Raw genomic sequence first — 16,183 nt, forward strand, 5'->3', positions numbered from 1 at the left:
CCCTAAAAGTATGTATATAAGGGCCAAAAAGGCAGCTTGCAAATAGGTTGTTTCCGATCTCCTCTCCTCACCTGGACGAACCAATCCTTTGCAGGAACACCATGTCTTGCTCATCTCTAGTGTCCTCCTCCAGGGCTGGTGGCAGCAGCTTCAGCAGCAGAAGCAGATGCAGTCTGGGGGGAGGCTCTGCTCGGGGATTCCGAGGAGGGGCCGGCAGCTGTGGCCTGAGTGGGGGCTCCAGCAGGGGCTCTGGAGGCAGCTTTGGAGGGAGTTTTGGTAGCTGCTCAATAGGGGGCGGTTTGGGAGGAGCTTCAGGCTCTGGGATTGGCTTTGGTGGAGGGGCTGGATTCGGCAGGGGGTACTAGCGGAGGCTTCTACAGCTATGCTGGTGGTATGGGTGGTGGTGTTGGCCATGGGGGGCTTTTCTCTGGAGGTGAAAAGCAAACCATGCAGAACCTCAGTGACTGGCTGGCCAATCACCTAGACAAAGTCAGAGCCCTGGAGAAGGCTGATCTGGAGAACAAAATCAAGGAGTGGTATGACAAATTTGGGCCTGGGTCTGGAGTTGGTGGAGGTGGAAGAGATTACAGCAAATACTATCCAATCATTGAAGATCTTAGGAATCAGGTGAGACACTAGCCATGTCTGAATTTCTATTACTTCTGTAGCTTTCCCATTTATTCAGATCATGGACCATGTTGGTGAATTTAAATCAAGGAATTATTTGAAAACATATCTGTTTTGTTGTATATGTAAAATGGGACCTGGTGTGCTTTAACTATGACAGTATTGTATACACGACATCCAACCACATTAATTTTGTTTGCATCTTACATTTGAGTATTTCTACATAAGAGTAAAATTTATACAATGCCAGGTAGCTGATTAACATAAGAGTGATGGCTATGAGTTGACACAAGCTTCATCTAATTATTTCGTGATTAATTCTGGCAGGTTGATGTATTTTAGTGTCTTGCTAGCTTTAAATCGTCTTACAACTATTTTTCTTCCTAGAAAGTCTGGTGCAAATATTGTATGAGAATGTGGTGGAATCTAAAATGTTTAACCACGGTTGTATGGGAAGTATATTTTTAAAGACTTTTTTGGAAGTGGAATTCATGTTTCACACTGTTTCTGAAAGAGCCCATAGAACAACTGATCTTCCAAAGCATCAGAAATATTCAGAGGATTGTGTTCTGTAAAGCAACGTTCCATGCCCATTCCAATAAATGTGCAAGTTGTTAATTTTTGCAGAAAGATGTCTAAATACATTAGGATTATCAATGCAGTGTCATTACTAAGCACATTTTCAAAGCAATTCACCTCTAAAAGCTAACTCAGGAGACATCTACTCTCATAGGTGGGCATGTAGACACAGGTAAAAAGCATCCATGATTTATTCACTATTATTGTCTTTTCTAGATCCTTACTGCCACTCTTGAAAACGCTGGGATTGTTCTGCAAATTGACAATGCCAGACTGACTGCTGATGACTTCAGACTGAAGTAAGAAAAACGAAGACTTGAAAACAAACGTCCTAAGGGAAATAAAATTCAATCCCTTGGCTTTGTTTACTCTAAATTTTAAAGAAACCTTTTAGGGGATCAAGACCTGAATTCACAAACATCCTAAGGGTACATTTTGAAAACCATCATTTCACCAACAAGAAAAGAAAGGCAGCTTCAGGATGAAATTTTTGTTATCAAAAATACTGGCCATCAATAGAATTAATGTAAGGCTCAGATTTTTCTTTACAAGGGAAAAATCCCTAAGAGAAAACTTAGCCTTCAATGATCAAATTGCTCAGGGGAGAAAATATTTTCATGAATATGAAAGGATGGACTGTACTCTTTGAAATGGGCTGTACTGTACCCTTCCAGATACAAGAACGAGCTGCATCTCCAGCAGCCCGTGGAGGCTGACATCAATGGCCTGCAGAAAGTGCTGGATGACCTGACCATGACTCGCTCTGACTTGGAGATGCAGACTGAGAGCCTCACAGAGGAGCTGGCCTACCTGAAGAAGGACCACCAGGAGGTAGGAACACGGTCCACGATTAAATGACTGGCCTACAGAGTTTCCCCCACGTCCATTCTATGACAGTAAATTCCATCTGGATGGATTTCCAACTTCTATAACCGGGGGAGAAAAGTAATGATGAGAAAATTATATGTGAATTTGTTGGGTTCTTTTTTTCCCCTTCAGTGTGCTAGTTTCAACCTTTTGTTGGCTTAAGCACATTTTAGGAAGGCATTGCTTTTCAGTTTTCATCACTCTGGTCTATTTTCCTTTCATGCTAGGAAATGAAGAGTATGCAACGAAGCTCCGGAGGGATGTGACCGTAGAACTGAACCCAGGGACGGACCTAAGTTACTGAATGACATGAGGGCACAGTATGAGGACCTGGCTGAGCAGAACCACTGCGAGGCTGAAGAGCAGTTCAACGAGCAGGTAGATCATCACCCTGAGCCTCCGAGCCCTGCCCGCAGCCGCATACACACACACACACACACACACACACACACACACACACACACACATGCACACTCGCCACTTCCGCTCATCTCATCAGCCTCATCTCATCAGCCTCATCTCATCAGCCCCATCTCATCAGCCTCAACTCATCATCAGCCTCAACTCATCATCAGCCTGCAACGAGACTGCATTTCATTTGTATTCAGAGCGCATCTCTGCAAGCACAGATCTCTACCGATGCTGGTGCCAGGCCAGCCAGTTCCACCAAGAATGAGATCACAGAACTGAAACGCACTCTGCAAGCCCTGGAAATTGAGCTGCAGTCCCAACTGGCCATGGTTTGTGCAAAGAGCTTTTCAAAAATCTCCAGTGGAGCAATTTGGTTTTCTTTGCCAAGATGTTCCACTTGGCACATAATAAATGCAGGATTCGGGAGGACTGTATTGTGGTTGTTGAAAGCATGAGACATTCCAGTTAAAAGTAATATATCTATTTCCATAAAAGATTTCATTTTAAAAAAGTAATGGCAACAAAAATTAAGGAAGCAATGATAGAGCAATAGAGCTTGTAACTCATGGAAAGTGCATTTCTCCTAGTATCTTATAAAATGTATTTTTTAAATCATCCAATGATTTATTTTCATCATGAAATTTTTATTTGCTTTTTCCCTTAGAAAAGCTCCCTGGAGAGATTAGCTCGGTGCTTTGTGACTGCCTGGAGGGGTGGGATAGGGAGGGTGGGAGGGAGACGCAAGAGGGAAGAGATATGGGGACATATATATATGTGTAACTGATTCACTTTGTTACAAAGCAGAAGCTAACACACCACTGTAAAGCAATTATACTCCAATAAAGATGTTAAAAAAAAAAGAAAAGAAAAGCTCCCTGGAAGGAACCTTGGCTGACACGGAGGCTGGCTACATGGTACAGCTGTCACAAATTCAGATGCAGATCAGCGGCCTGGAGGAGCACATCTGCCAGATCTGGGGTGAGACTGAACGCCAGAACACAGAGTATGAGCAGCTGCTGGACATCAAGACCCGCCTGGAGATGGAGATTGACCCCTACCACTGCCTGCTTGATGGAGAAGGAGGGTAAATGAAAGTCAGGAACATGCTAAACGCAGACCTTGGTGTATTTACATTATGAAACCAAAAAGGGGCTTGGGGACCAGACTTGTATTTATAAAGTAAAAGAGTCCAATCAAATGACAGCTGCCTTCATGGGAAAGAGCCCTCTGCATGGAGGGTTTCTCCTGCCTTTGCAAACTGCAAAGGAAAACTATTCTTTTTTTTCTCCAGTGGTTCTGGTTTTGGAGGATCTGATTTTAGAAACTCGGGATCAGAAACACGGGGTCCAGAAACACCGGATCCAGGGATTCATCCATGTCTAGTGACTCAAGATCTGGAAGCTGTTCTGTCCAAGGAAGAGGTAGATATTTTTTTCCTGTTCCTGATAATTTTATAATTGAAACGTAAAGGCACGCATTGCTTGTCATATAAAAAGTGTATACTAGTGTTCACGTCATCTTACCCAGACAGAACATACTCAGCGAATGCATTTGGATTTCTCTTGATGTATGTTTCTCTGACAGTTTCCAGACTGACATTGTGATTCTTTGATTTTCAGATCCAAGCTAGACTAGAGTGACTAAAGACCATCGTAGCGGAGGTGGTGGATGGCAAAGTTGTCTCATCTCAAGTCAGCAACGTTTCTGAGGTGAAACTTAAATAGGCAATTTCCAGATCAACAAGAGTGTCCTTCAGAGAAAACAATCTAAAAGACACGAATGAAGAAGTTGCATCAATCTAGCCATCTTTCCGGCTAACTTCGGGAAAAAGTTTCCATACAGAAATAGATGACTAACCAATTTTTCTGCATCTTTTTCTTTTCTTATTAGAATTCTCTTGAAAAAGTTGAAATGACAGCTTTGCTCTAATTGTTTCTATGCTTCAATAAATTTACTTTTGCAAGTCAACTAAATTATTTCTGAATATTTTTAAAGAAATGCAATATTTTACCCAGAAATGAAGTTCTAGATTATGATCTAGCTGCATTATCGTTACAAATAATAATGTACACATTATTCATTATTTACATAGTGTTTTCCTCATGAGAATGAAAATTATAGCCATTTTGTATGTGGGAATTTTTTTTTTTTTTTTTTTTTTTTGTGGTACGTGGGCCTCTTACTGTTGTGGCCTCTCCCGTTGCAGAGCACAGGCTCCGGACGCGCAGGCTCAGCGGCCATGGCTCACGAGCCCAGCCACTCCACGGCATGTGGGATCTTCCCGGACTGGGGCACGAACCCGTGTCCCCTGCATTGGCAGGCGGACTCTCAACCACTGCGCCACCAGGGAAGCCCTGTATGTGGGAAATTTTAACATCACATTGGAACTTAGTGATAGCTGAAATTAGACCTCAGTGTCCCTAAAACTACAGCCAACAGCTTAGCCCACAAAAAAGGATGAGATTGAATAATCAGTCTATAATTAATTAATGTCTAGTTTCTTTATGTCCATCACTGAACTGACTATTTCATGAGATAAAAAGAAACATAAGAGACTTCCCTGGTGGTCCAGTGGGTAAGACTTCGCTCTCCCAGTGCAGGGAGCCCAGGTTCCATCCCTGGTCAGGGAACTAGATCCCACATGCCGCAACTAAGACCCAGTGCAGCCAAAATTAATTAATTAATTGGTTAATTTAAAAAAAAGAAACATAAGATATACCTCCTACTTCAAGAAGCTTACATTTTAGATGGAGAGGAAAGCTAAAAACACAAAGAAGATAGCAGACAATACAGGATGTTAACAGTGAAGGGCTTGATTCCACAGTATCTACCAGAAGTGCCGCAGGAATCTGACAGTGCACGTTTGCAGAGCTTTTAAGAGACTGGTCAAAATAAAAGTCTTGGGAAAGAAGATGGGATATGTGATATGGTGCCAGATTTCCGAAAACCTTGAAAGTCCCAAAGGGAACAGATGCTCAGATATTTGCTCCCTTGTCAAATCTAGCCACACCTCTAACCAAAACTTGTCACTTAGCCAAGCTGGTGTTTCCTATTCCCACTCTCCATTGCTGAAGTCTTTTACCCCATGGGTGGTCCACAGAGCTCTGTCTTGTCTTGCTTGGGAAACGAAGCCTGTTAAAGTAGGGTAGGGGGTGGTATAGGTCAGTCTCAGGAAGAAACAGGCAAAGGACAAAGCCAGGCTGGGTAAGGACTTTCCCACTCAAGGAATTTAATATGACCAGACCACAAATTAGATCATCAATCCCACAAGCCAGTCCTTAAGAAAAGGACATGGGACTTGGCATAAAAACCCAAATTCAAAATTACAAAAGAGTAAACCTGAATGTAATTCATGTAAATTGTACCTTCAAATATAAAATCAATAAGAGCTGCATGAGAGTATCAAACCTTAATAATAAAAACAACCAAATAATGTAGTTTGTTTTCCTCTAGGCACACTGAATAAAACATAAAAAATGAATCTGTAGGCACTCTGTAACCACAGAATGAAGTTGATAGCTAAGCATCAACCACTATTCAGAGAAAAAGAGCAACACTGTCTTAAGCCAAACATATGTTTCCCATCAAAGCATCACAGCAAGTTAAACCTTGGATGTTTCTCCTCTACTGAAAAGTTCAGAAATATGAACTCGCTGATTCAGCCTGGATTAAACACAGAAGGACAGACATGGAAACCAGCTGTATGTGGCCTCCCATCGCAGTCACATCGGGAAAGCCTCTCTCCATGAGTCTTCCCACGTCCAGTCTTCTAGTCCTGTACCACCTGGGACCTATGTTTACGGCTAGTATTAGCCTCATGTCAGGGCAAAAGTATATGGCTACTCTGAAAATTATCTTGAGGTGAAACCCTCATTCTGGGTTTCCTTGGCATGTGTTGAGATGCTGTATTTGTACTAAATGATTGTTTACAGATATGGAAAGGGCCAGATCACAGGTGCCAACATACTGAGATGCAGTAGAATGTGCAGTAAAATGAGCTCATTCGATTTTAAAAACTGAAATGATTGAACCATTTTGGATTGTGAAATTTATTTAGAGTGCTGAATAAAATGTTAAGGACAGGGTGTTCACACCTTATTATCTGCCCTAAAATTATTTTAAAACCACACAACAGGCATAGGCTTTATTTTGAAACTCTAAAGTTCAGCTCTCCAGTCGACTTTTAAGTAAGAGGAATGTGTTTCTTTTTTCTGAGTTGGACTTATGGACAAGAAGGAAGAGCCAATGCCAACCTGCATATAGACGTTCATTGTTGACCTTGGATCCAGAGATTCATAAGGTTCTTCTTGTCTTTCTGACCTCAAAGGACAATGGACAAGAACAGTGAGGATGCTGGAGGTGGCGTCCATCCTCACAGAGATTAGAAACAAGAGACAAGGGACTTCCCTTGTGGCTCAGTGGTTAAGAATCTGCCTACCAATGCGGGGGACATGGGTTCGATCCCCAGTCCAGGAAGATCCCACATGCTGCTAAGCAGCTAAGCCCGTGTGCCACAACTACTGAGCCTGCACTCTAGAGCCCACGAGCCACAACTACTGAGCCCACATGCCACAACTACTGAAGCCCGCGCGCCTAGAGCCCGTGCTCTGCAACAAGAGAAGCCACCGCAATGAGAAGCCGGCGCACCACAGTGAAGAGTATCCCCCGGGCTTACCTGGTGGCGCAGTGGTTGAGAGTCCGCCTGCCGATGCAGGGGACACGGGTTCGTGCCCCGGTCCGGGAAGATCCCACATGCCACGGAGCGGCTAGGCCCGTGAGCCATGGCCGCTGAGCCTGCGCGTCCGGAGCCTGTGCTCCGCAACGGGAGAGGCCACAACAGTGAGAGGCCTGCGTACCGCAAAAAAAAAAAAAAAAAAAATCCTTAAAGTGATTCTATCAGAGATGAAGCATCCACTTTATCGGCTCTAAAAGGAGTTACTAATTGATACCTCTCAATACTCTCCTGGAGGCATTGGGTTTTGCAGGGTTGAAGCCTTTCATGTCACACTTTGCCCAAAAATCAAGTCTATGGCAATTAATCTCTGGTCAAGGGAAAGGAAGACTTGTAGGGGAGAAATGTGGTTTAGGTGGCTTCTGGCGAGCTTTTCCCACCAACTTCGGGAGTGCCAACTTGGGAGCAGGTGAGGGAAGAATCGGATAAGAAATCTAAAGGACCGTTTCACAGTTTGCCTGGACCAGGTGGGGCTCTGGAGCAGGCAAACAGTATACTTGAACATAAAATCAAAGCATCGTATAAGAAATTTTGGACCTGGAGCTAATGGTCAAGAAGCAAAACAGAACTACAAGAAATATTACAGGATAATTGGGGAACTTCAAAACAAGGTAAGAAACTTTGCTACTGCTGGATGAAAGAACTACACTAAAAATGACAAAATATTAAAAGATTAGGAACATCTTACACATATACCTGTACTTTTCTCAATTTAACCAGATTAAGGAATTTAACAAGCAACAAAATATACCTCTTAGCAATATTAGGTTTTTTTCTAATTAGCTCACTTTTATATAGTTCATTTTATGGAAGGAGTTGTAGAAATGTCTCCAAAATACTTAAATGAAATTAGACTAAGTAAATTGCCTACAGTTATTTTATTCTCAAAAGAAGAGATAAATGCTATAAAGAAATATTTAAGCAATTATTTAATGTATTTGTCATTAAGGAATCATATACATCTAAAATTTCATTGAAGACCCTGAAATTGTCATCGCTAAATACCAGTGTACAGAAGCTACAAATGTGAGTGTAACAAACACAACTTTTTTGTGTCCTGCTTTCCCAGATATCAGATGCAACCATTAACGACACCAGCTTCATGCTGCAGACTGACAATATAAAACTAGTAGCCGACAGCTTCAGACAGAGTAAGACATGGTTACCTTCAATGGCACAATGGAAGACATAAGCCAAGGAGAGAAACGCTACGTGAAGTCATGCTTATTTTTATACTGGAGTCACAAGTTATGAAAAGAGTGTTTTTCTTTTTGGAAATAAATGAAATCCTAAAAATGAAAAAAATATTTTAGCTGAATACACTATAGAAGGCCTGTATTTACAAGAATGTTTTGTGTTCAAATAATCACTACCTAATTTGTGTTTCATAAGTAAGAATTATTTCATTTATGTAAAGTTGAAAAACATGTACTGTACCATTACGAAACGATGTATGGTTTAGTGATGCAAACAAAAAAGGTTAAACTAAAAAGAACAGCAAATAAAATATAAACACAAAATTCAGGGTCAGGAAGAGGGCATACAAGTGACTCAATTGTACTGGTAATGACAACGTTTCATTTCTGAGTGTGGTTCATGGGTATCTGCCGCATTGTTTTTCTCAATACGTTGTACACAGTTTATAATTATTACCTTGCATCTATTCAATAATGCTTTTCGTTTCAATAAAGTAAAAAGGCTTGAATTTTAAAGGAAGGATTTGAATAGGCAGACATGAAGCCAATATGAATGAAGGAAAAGTGATAGGACTGACCATGATTTACATGGAACTATGACGTTGAATCTGGCAGAATAAAGAATTCGCCTTTGGAGAATGACAGGGATAAGACTAGATACATGGAATAGGGTCAAACCATGGAGGGTCTTAGCTTCTCTGAGGAGTAGAAACTAATGTTAAGTTCCACAGAGAACTCTTGGAAGCTTTAGGCTTAGGAGAAACCTATCAAGGGTTGATTAAGGAAATTAATACAACCTCTGCATACAAGATGGATTGGAGTGGTGGGGATAGAGACTAGAGACAAAATGAGTAGCTTACTGTAGCAACTCAAGGATAAATTGAAATTTTTCTGGATTGAGATAATCCTGGGAGAAATAAAGAATCTGGAGACAGGATGTGGACAATTACTAGACTTTAAAGAGCTAAGACAGGGTAAACAAAAATTTTTCCATTTTAAAGCAGAATAAAAATTGGAAAGTTGGGAGGGAAAGCAGAATTAGGAGAAAAGATAATAGAGCAAGTTGTACGTATATTGAGTTTGATGTAACAATGGAATACCCAACTGGAAATATCCAATAGACAACCAGAGATACAATGGACAGTTGCCTACAAGTTTCACTAAGTTAAGTATGCGGAGCATGAGAAACACAGTAGTGTTAATTGGTATGTGAAATTAATTATACACAGCCAGGGCTTCCCTGATGGCGCAGTGGTTGAGAGTCCGCCTGCCGATGCAGGGGACACGGGTTCGTGCACCGGTCCGGGAGGATCCCACATGCCGCGGAGCGGCTGGGCCCGTGAGCCATGGCCTCTGGGCCTGCGCGTCCGGAGCCTGCGCTCCGCAACGCGAGAGGCCACGGCAGTGAGAGGCCCGCGTACCACAAAAAAAATCAATAAAAATAAATAAATAAAATTAAAAAAAAAAAATTATACACAGCCAAAATCCTAACCAACTGGCAAACGGTCGGACTTTTAGAGTACACTTTAAAAATGACTTTACGACTAATACAGCTCTAGAAATTCAGAACTAAATATATTTTGAGGTATGAATTATCTCAAGAAGCACAACAGAGAGGTCCTTTCCAGAAGTGAGTCACACACAAAAATACACATATTCAGAACGGAATCATGCAGAGTCTGTCTTGTAGGTACTCAACTCAACTCAAAAGACAGTTATTGATTGTTTAGAATAGGCAAGTACAGTAATAAGGTAATATAGCTGAACTATCAAAGGTATCATATAGCATCATACGGTTGAAAAAAGATCAAAGTTAATCCTAAAAGGTTAACATTTAGGATTCTCCAAGAGAACTGAAAATGTTGCCCTAATTCTCAATCAGTGCTGACTTCTGTGAAAATCTCTTTCAAGGTAAGAGTCGCTGGTTTTCTAACCACTTGGAGAAGTTTCAAAGATAATGATTTTTGAGGGTAACTGAGCTTGTGGTACCTGTGGTACCACATATCACCCAATTTCACTTCTGGAGTCAGAAATCATAGATGGTGTGAGCCGCTGGGGAGATGAGCCATTTGACAAAAGTGATTATGAAGGAGTTGAAGCTTAATGGATTACTATAATGATTTTTTTCTGAAGGCAACAGTGTGGAGATATTTGTAAAAGGTGCAGCAGAACATGGAATCACTAAATGGCAACTATTCTTGCCCTACCGACAGCTTTGTTTTCATATAGGCTGGACTAAATTTCAGAAAGTGTATTAATTTCCCAATGTGATCATTTGTATTTTAAGCCAAAAGACATCTTAAAATACATTAAAACTTTTTTTTTTTTACTGAATGCACCAGTGGTGTAAGAAGCAGAAGAGAAATAAAAGTCAAATTGAGAGGCCAAAAAAAATGAAAAGGAAATTTTTAAATGTTCACAAATTTCAGAACATTTTATACCGCAAATAGTATTGCAGACCACAGCCTTCAAGAAATCAACAACTGTGTTAAGCACAAAATCAGAAAATGAATCTTGCACATTTTAACCTTAACACCAGATTCTTTCAAAGATAGCTCAGAAGTTATTGTTAACTACACAAAGTTATAGTTAAAAGTAAGAAGGTAGCATAGCTAAACCATCAACGGTATCATATAGGATCATACAGTTGAAAAAAGAGTGGGTTCTGTTTTACTCAATCTTTGAGATTAATATTGAGAATTTGTCAAAGAGAATAGAAAATGTTTTCCTAATTCTCAAACAGTGCTGACTTCAATGAACAGCTCTTTCAAGACATGAGTAGCTAGTCTTGTGGCTGCTTGGAGAGGTTTCAAAGATAATGATTTTTCAAGGTTAAAATCTACAGACTCCAGCATTTCCTCCAAACGCTCAAAATTGTTCACGAAGGTAGAAGTATTACATTCATGTAAAATGATATGATCTACAGGTGTAATTAAGTTGCATTACACAAAAATTGCCAGTATGCTGTATTAGTGTCTTTAATCTGAACACAGCCCCACGCGCAAGAGGAAAAGATTATCATTCAATCCTAAATATACAACAGTAATCCCTAAGAGAGCAACTCCTCTCATGGTTATACAATAAGAAAGTCAAAACAAACCAGAGCTTTGCCATGAACATTCCAGAACTCAAACATACTTTTAAGAGAAGTTTGACAATAGCCACTCATTTTCAAGACAAGATATAACATCAATAAAAGATAATCTACTCTGGTATTCATTCGTTTGTTCAAAAGCAAGCGTTAAGTCTAAGGGGTTAGTAGGAAACCCCACTAAATTAGTGGGAGTTGGGGCAGTTTCCAAAGAAACAAGACATGCGCTCTTTGCCCTTGAGAAGTTCACAATCTAGTTAAGGAGAAAACAATTACCAAGCATTTTGAATCTCACTTAAAGGTTGTGAACAAATAAAATTTTTTTAATCTATATATATTTTAAATGCATTTATTTAATAGCCAAAGTCAGAGTCTACCTCCTCCAAACCTGTGGGGAAATATCATTTTTTTAATAACAGTACAGCTAAAATTTCTTTTGTAAAATGTCTTTTTATAAAGAGCCTAAATGTACCACTTCCGAGATTCCTGTTTTTATATATAAAGCTTACTTAGAAAGGGATCCACGTGTAGATACCAGCTGCCATACTACCAGCTACACACATTGCGTCCTTCAAAGCTGTACAACAGTACTGAGCAGCTGAGGGTGCTTGGATACTCAGAGACTGACTGGAAAGTTGAAAGCAAGGGAAGAAGAGAAGGATGGGGAGACAAAAACAGATGCATCTGGTAGCAGCTGTCAGAGAGCAGAGTCCAGCCCAGAAGAAGTTAGAGGACTCTGCAATGGCAGCAGAAAACTAAGGAGGTGATAAGCACCATGGGGAAGTAAGAAGGCAGAAGGAGACACAGGTTGTGGAGAGTTTGCTTCTAGAATAGACATGTTCATCTAGCCAGTTTGTGCAGTGGGAGAGCTTTTAAACCTGAAAATAGAACTCAGTAATTCAAGCCATTATGTGAAGACCAATAAGCAAAAATAATATCCAAAGATATATGAACTTGGGTTACAAATAAGTACTAAGTCATACATTTGAATGTGATCCACACTGTTCTTTTCCCAGTGCCCACACAATCTGTCCTGGGGAAGCTACTGGAGAAAACAAAAGAGGAAAACTAAAGCTGAGTCCTGCATTCAAGGCATTTGAGACACAAACATGCTCAATTCTGAGGACCAGACAATCGCTACTATAACAGTTGTGTATCCAGCATGTATCCAGACCTAGGAAGCAACCAGCACTAACGTCAGAGAAGTTTCACACAGAGACACAGCTTGCTTAGCTAAGATGAATGTTCAAAGCCAAGCAGGGGAATTTCTGTAAACTTTTGTGTCCCCCACCATCAGCCACCCTCTGATTTTTCTACTTCCCACCAATCCCTCTTTACTGCTACTTTTTACCAGAAAACACTTTACATGAAGGCCACACCATCTGTGATAAGGGTTCAAAGTCTAGCATATAATGTCTACCGATATGTGCTAGAATGTTCCCTCCCCCAAAAAAAAAAGGTTTTTTTTAACCGATTCTGGATATTTCATACAGACAGAAGCATGCAGCATATGTCCTTTTGTGTCTGGCTTCTTTCACGTAGTGTGACGTTTTCAAGGTTCATGCCTGTTGTAGCATGTATCAGTACTTCATCCCTTATTATGGCTGAATAATATTCCAGTGTATGGATATACCAAAATTTCTTTGTTCATTCACCTGTTGATGGAAACTTGCGTTATTTCCACATTTGGGGTATTATGATTAGTGCTGCTACCCATAAAGACACAAAGCAAATTGATGGTTACGTAGGCTGGGGGATCAGATGAATGACAAGTGACTGCTTAATGAATATGGGTTTCTTTTGAGGTGATGAAAATGGTTTGGAACTAGATACATGTGTTGGTTACCTTACCTTGTGAATGTACTAAATAAACTGTACATCTTTTAATGGTTAATTTTATGTTATGTGAATTTCACCTCAATTAATTTTTTTTAATTGCAAGGCAAAGCCTCCATTGCCACCTGCCTAAAATAGCGTTCTAAGTGTGGGCTAAACTACAAATAGGAAATGTTAGATATTTTAAAATAGATTGCCTATGACATGTAGGCTATCCTTCATAGCCAAGATCAGAGACTGCTTACTCCGTTAAACTTCTTGGGGAAATATAATTAAAAACAAAATCTTCTCATCCAGAAAACCTCTCCACAAAAGTATTAGAGAAAGAAAACATTTTGCTATTGAATAAGCATTAAACCAGAATGTGATGAACATCAAATTCAATCCACTGAGACCACAGACAGAAGGAAATCCTACCCTTTTATAGCCAAGCAGGTAAAACCCATTACATCCCTGTTCTCAAGACAAATGATAACCAGTCCTCAAGTAAGAGGGCTTGACATCATCATTTGTCACATAGTTCATCTGGTAATTGGGGCAACTTTACCTGGTGATTGGGGCTACCATCTGTGTTCACTAATGGCTTCATATAAAAGAAAAGTACACTTCTTGTAACAGGAGGTAGTTCTGCAGAGAGCCTCCTACCTTCCCACAAGAACTGGGAGACAGGGGTGCTATATTCCTTGGATGTTCACATTCCAAAATACGTTCCAGGTCCTTGAGAAAGAGATTCCTGGGTCATAAACCTGGCCAAAGGCTTGTTTAGGTTTGAAAAGGATTCACTTACATTTCAAAGAGACAGAGAAAGAATTTACAAGGTTTCTAAAGTAATTGCTCTAAGAAAAGAGAGGCGGGGGGGGGGGGGGTCTCTTCCCTTATTTTCGGTAAAGAGAATTAAGCCTCTTATTTTTCATTTGTATTTGCCCTTATAAGCCTTCTCTGATCTCCTCAGCAGAAAGTAATTACTCCCTCCTCAGAGGTGCCTTTCTGTGGTACTTCCCACTTTCTATCTTGAATTGAAGCAGTTTCAACAGGATCAGTATCTGTTTCCTTTCTGCACCCCTCCTGGTGCCCAGCACACTGCCCAGAGCTAACACTCAGAAAAGGCCCTGGACGACAGGAGAGAGCCTTGTGGCGATGGAAATGTCCTGTATCTTGACTGCATCAGTGTCGATATCCTGGTTGTCATTTTGTCCCTTTGTTCGTAAGATGTTACTATTGGAGGTGCTCAGTAAAGGGCATGTGGGATTTCTCTGTCCTCTTCCTTACAGCTGAATCTACAATTACCTCAAAAGTTTCATTTAAAATTTTAAATGTCCTTGAATGAATGAACACATGTGAATTATGAACTGTCAAGTAATAGTTACAGAGTACTATCAAGAGAAATACAGACCAGGCTGAACAGAAGAAAACTCACAGCTGCATTCAGGGGAAGAGTTGAGCAGAATTAAGCGATGCCTTTAGGAAACTATGGGGACTATCAACCAGGATGCTAAAAACTGCTGTGCAGGGCAGGAAGCTATGAGAATGGACTAGGTAAAAAAAAAAAAAAAAAAAAATTAACAAAATTAAAATGTTTAGCAACATGGGTGGACCTAGAGATTATCATACTAAGTGAAGCGAGTCAGAGAGAAAACGACAAATACCATATGCTAGCACTTATATGTGGAATCTAAAATATGACATAAATGAACCTAGCTACAAAACAGAAACAGACTCACAGACATAGAGAACAGACATGTGGTCGCCAGGGTGGTGAGGTGGGGGAGGGATGGACTGGAAGTTTGGGATTAGCAGAGGCAAACTCTTATATACAGAATGGATAAACAACAAGGTCCTACTGTATAGCACAGGGAACTATTCAATATTCTGTGATAAATCATAATGGAAAAGAATATGAAAAAGAATGTATATATATGTATAACTGAATCAGTTTGCCGTACAGCAAAAATTAACACAACACTGTAAATCAACTATATTTCAATAAAATAAACTTTTAAAAATGTTTAAAGAGAGACAAAAAGAAGACAAAAAGATAAAATCCAAGAAAGAATGAATGCAAGTAAAAGGGATTAAATTGTCTAGAATAAACTAAGATAAGCGGAAATTAACTAAGACTAGACTCTCCAGGACACTTACTAGAAGACAGCAGGGCCAATGTCATCAGGTAGAGGAAGGAGGTTTAGAAAAATCAGTATTTCAATGGCAGGAAGGGAAGCTAAGGGAACACCTGTCAAATTGGTGAAGAAGATGTACTTGGGACCCAACCAAGATCTCTCTTTCAGGGACCAGAAAAGAAAGGCCAATATTGTGGCTCAAGTGGGACCAGTGGATGGGTGCACAGTTTTAGCCTAAGAACTACAACTTCAAAGGTTGGGACCTCCAGATGAAAAAGGGGTAGAGAAAAGAAAATTGAACTATTCCTGGATAGTTTTGTTTAGCGCTTATGGTCTGCAATGATAACAATATAACATGCATTGTATTTGTAATACACTGAAACTGTTTATAATTGATATCCTAAACTGGCCTCACTCTCTGGTAATGGTCATTTTTGGAGCATGAAACATCCATGTGTTGGGCTGCAATGAACAAGGTAGGAAGGGGAGTGCTGTGGAAAATGCCAGAGAAAATAGGACCCAAAAGCCAAATCTTTGGTTAGAGAAGTAGCCCTGGGTTTTACTCTTGAGTTTCAACAGCAAAGAATGAACTCAGTATCTGCCAAGTACACACTGGTGTGTGTACCATGCCTTGATTAATCACCCGACACGAAATGCATGTGCAGGACATATGGAAATGCATGGCAGCTTCGCTCACGCACCTTGAAACATGCTGGAAAATGCTGAC

General features: G+C 40.4%; 1 protein-coding gene across 1 annotated transcript; it reads left to right on the forward strand.

Annotated features, from left to right (window-relative positions):
• The first annotated feature begins 432 nt into the window (after positions 1-432).
• Positions 433-4,438, forward strand: LOC132414514 (keratin, type I cytoskeletal 24). Its single transcript, XM_059997129.2, is given in 10 exon segments — positions 433-627; positions 1,423-1,505; positions 1,881-2,037; positions 2,301-2,331; positions 2,334-2,369; positions 2,372-2,451; positions 2,682-2,813; positions 3,351-3,568; positions 3,776-3,905; positions 4,104-4,438. Coding segments are annotated over 10 exon segments (1,068 nt in total). The 5' UTR covers positions 433-447; the 3' UTR covers positions 4,125-4,438.
• The last annotated feature ends 11,745 nt before the right edge of the window (positions 4,439-16,183 follow it).

Source organism: Delphinus delphis, chromosome 19 (genome assembly GCF_949987515.2).
Source record: "Delphinus delphis chromosome 19, mDelDel1.2, whole genome shotgun sequence".
NCBI lineage: Eukaryota > Metazoa > Chordata > Mammalia > Artiodactyla > Delphinidae > Delphinus > Delphinus delphis.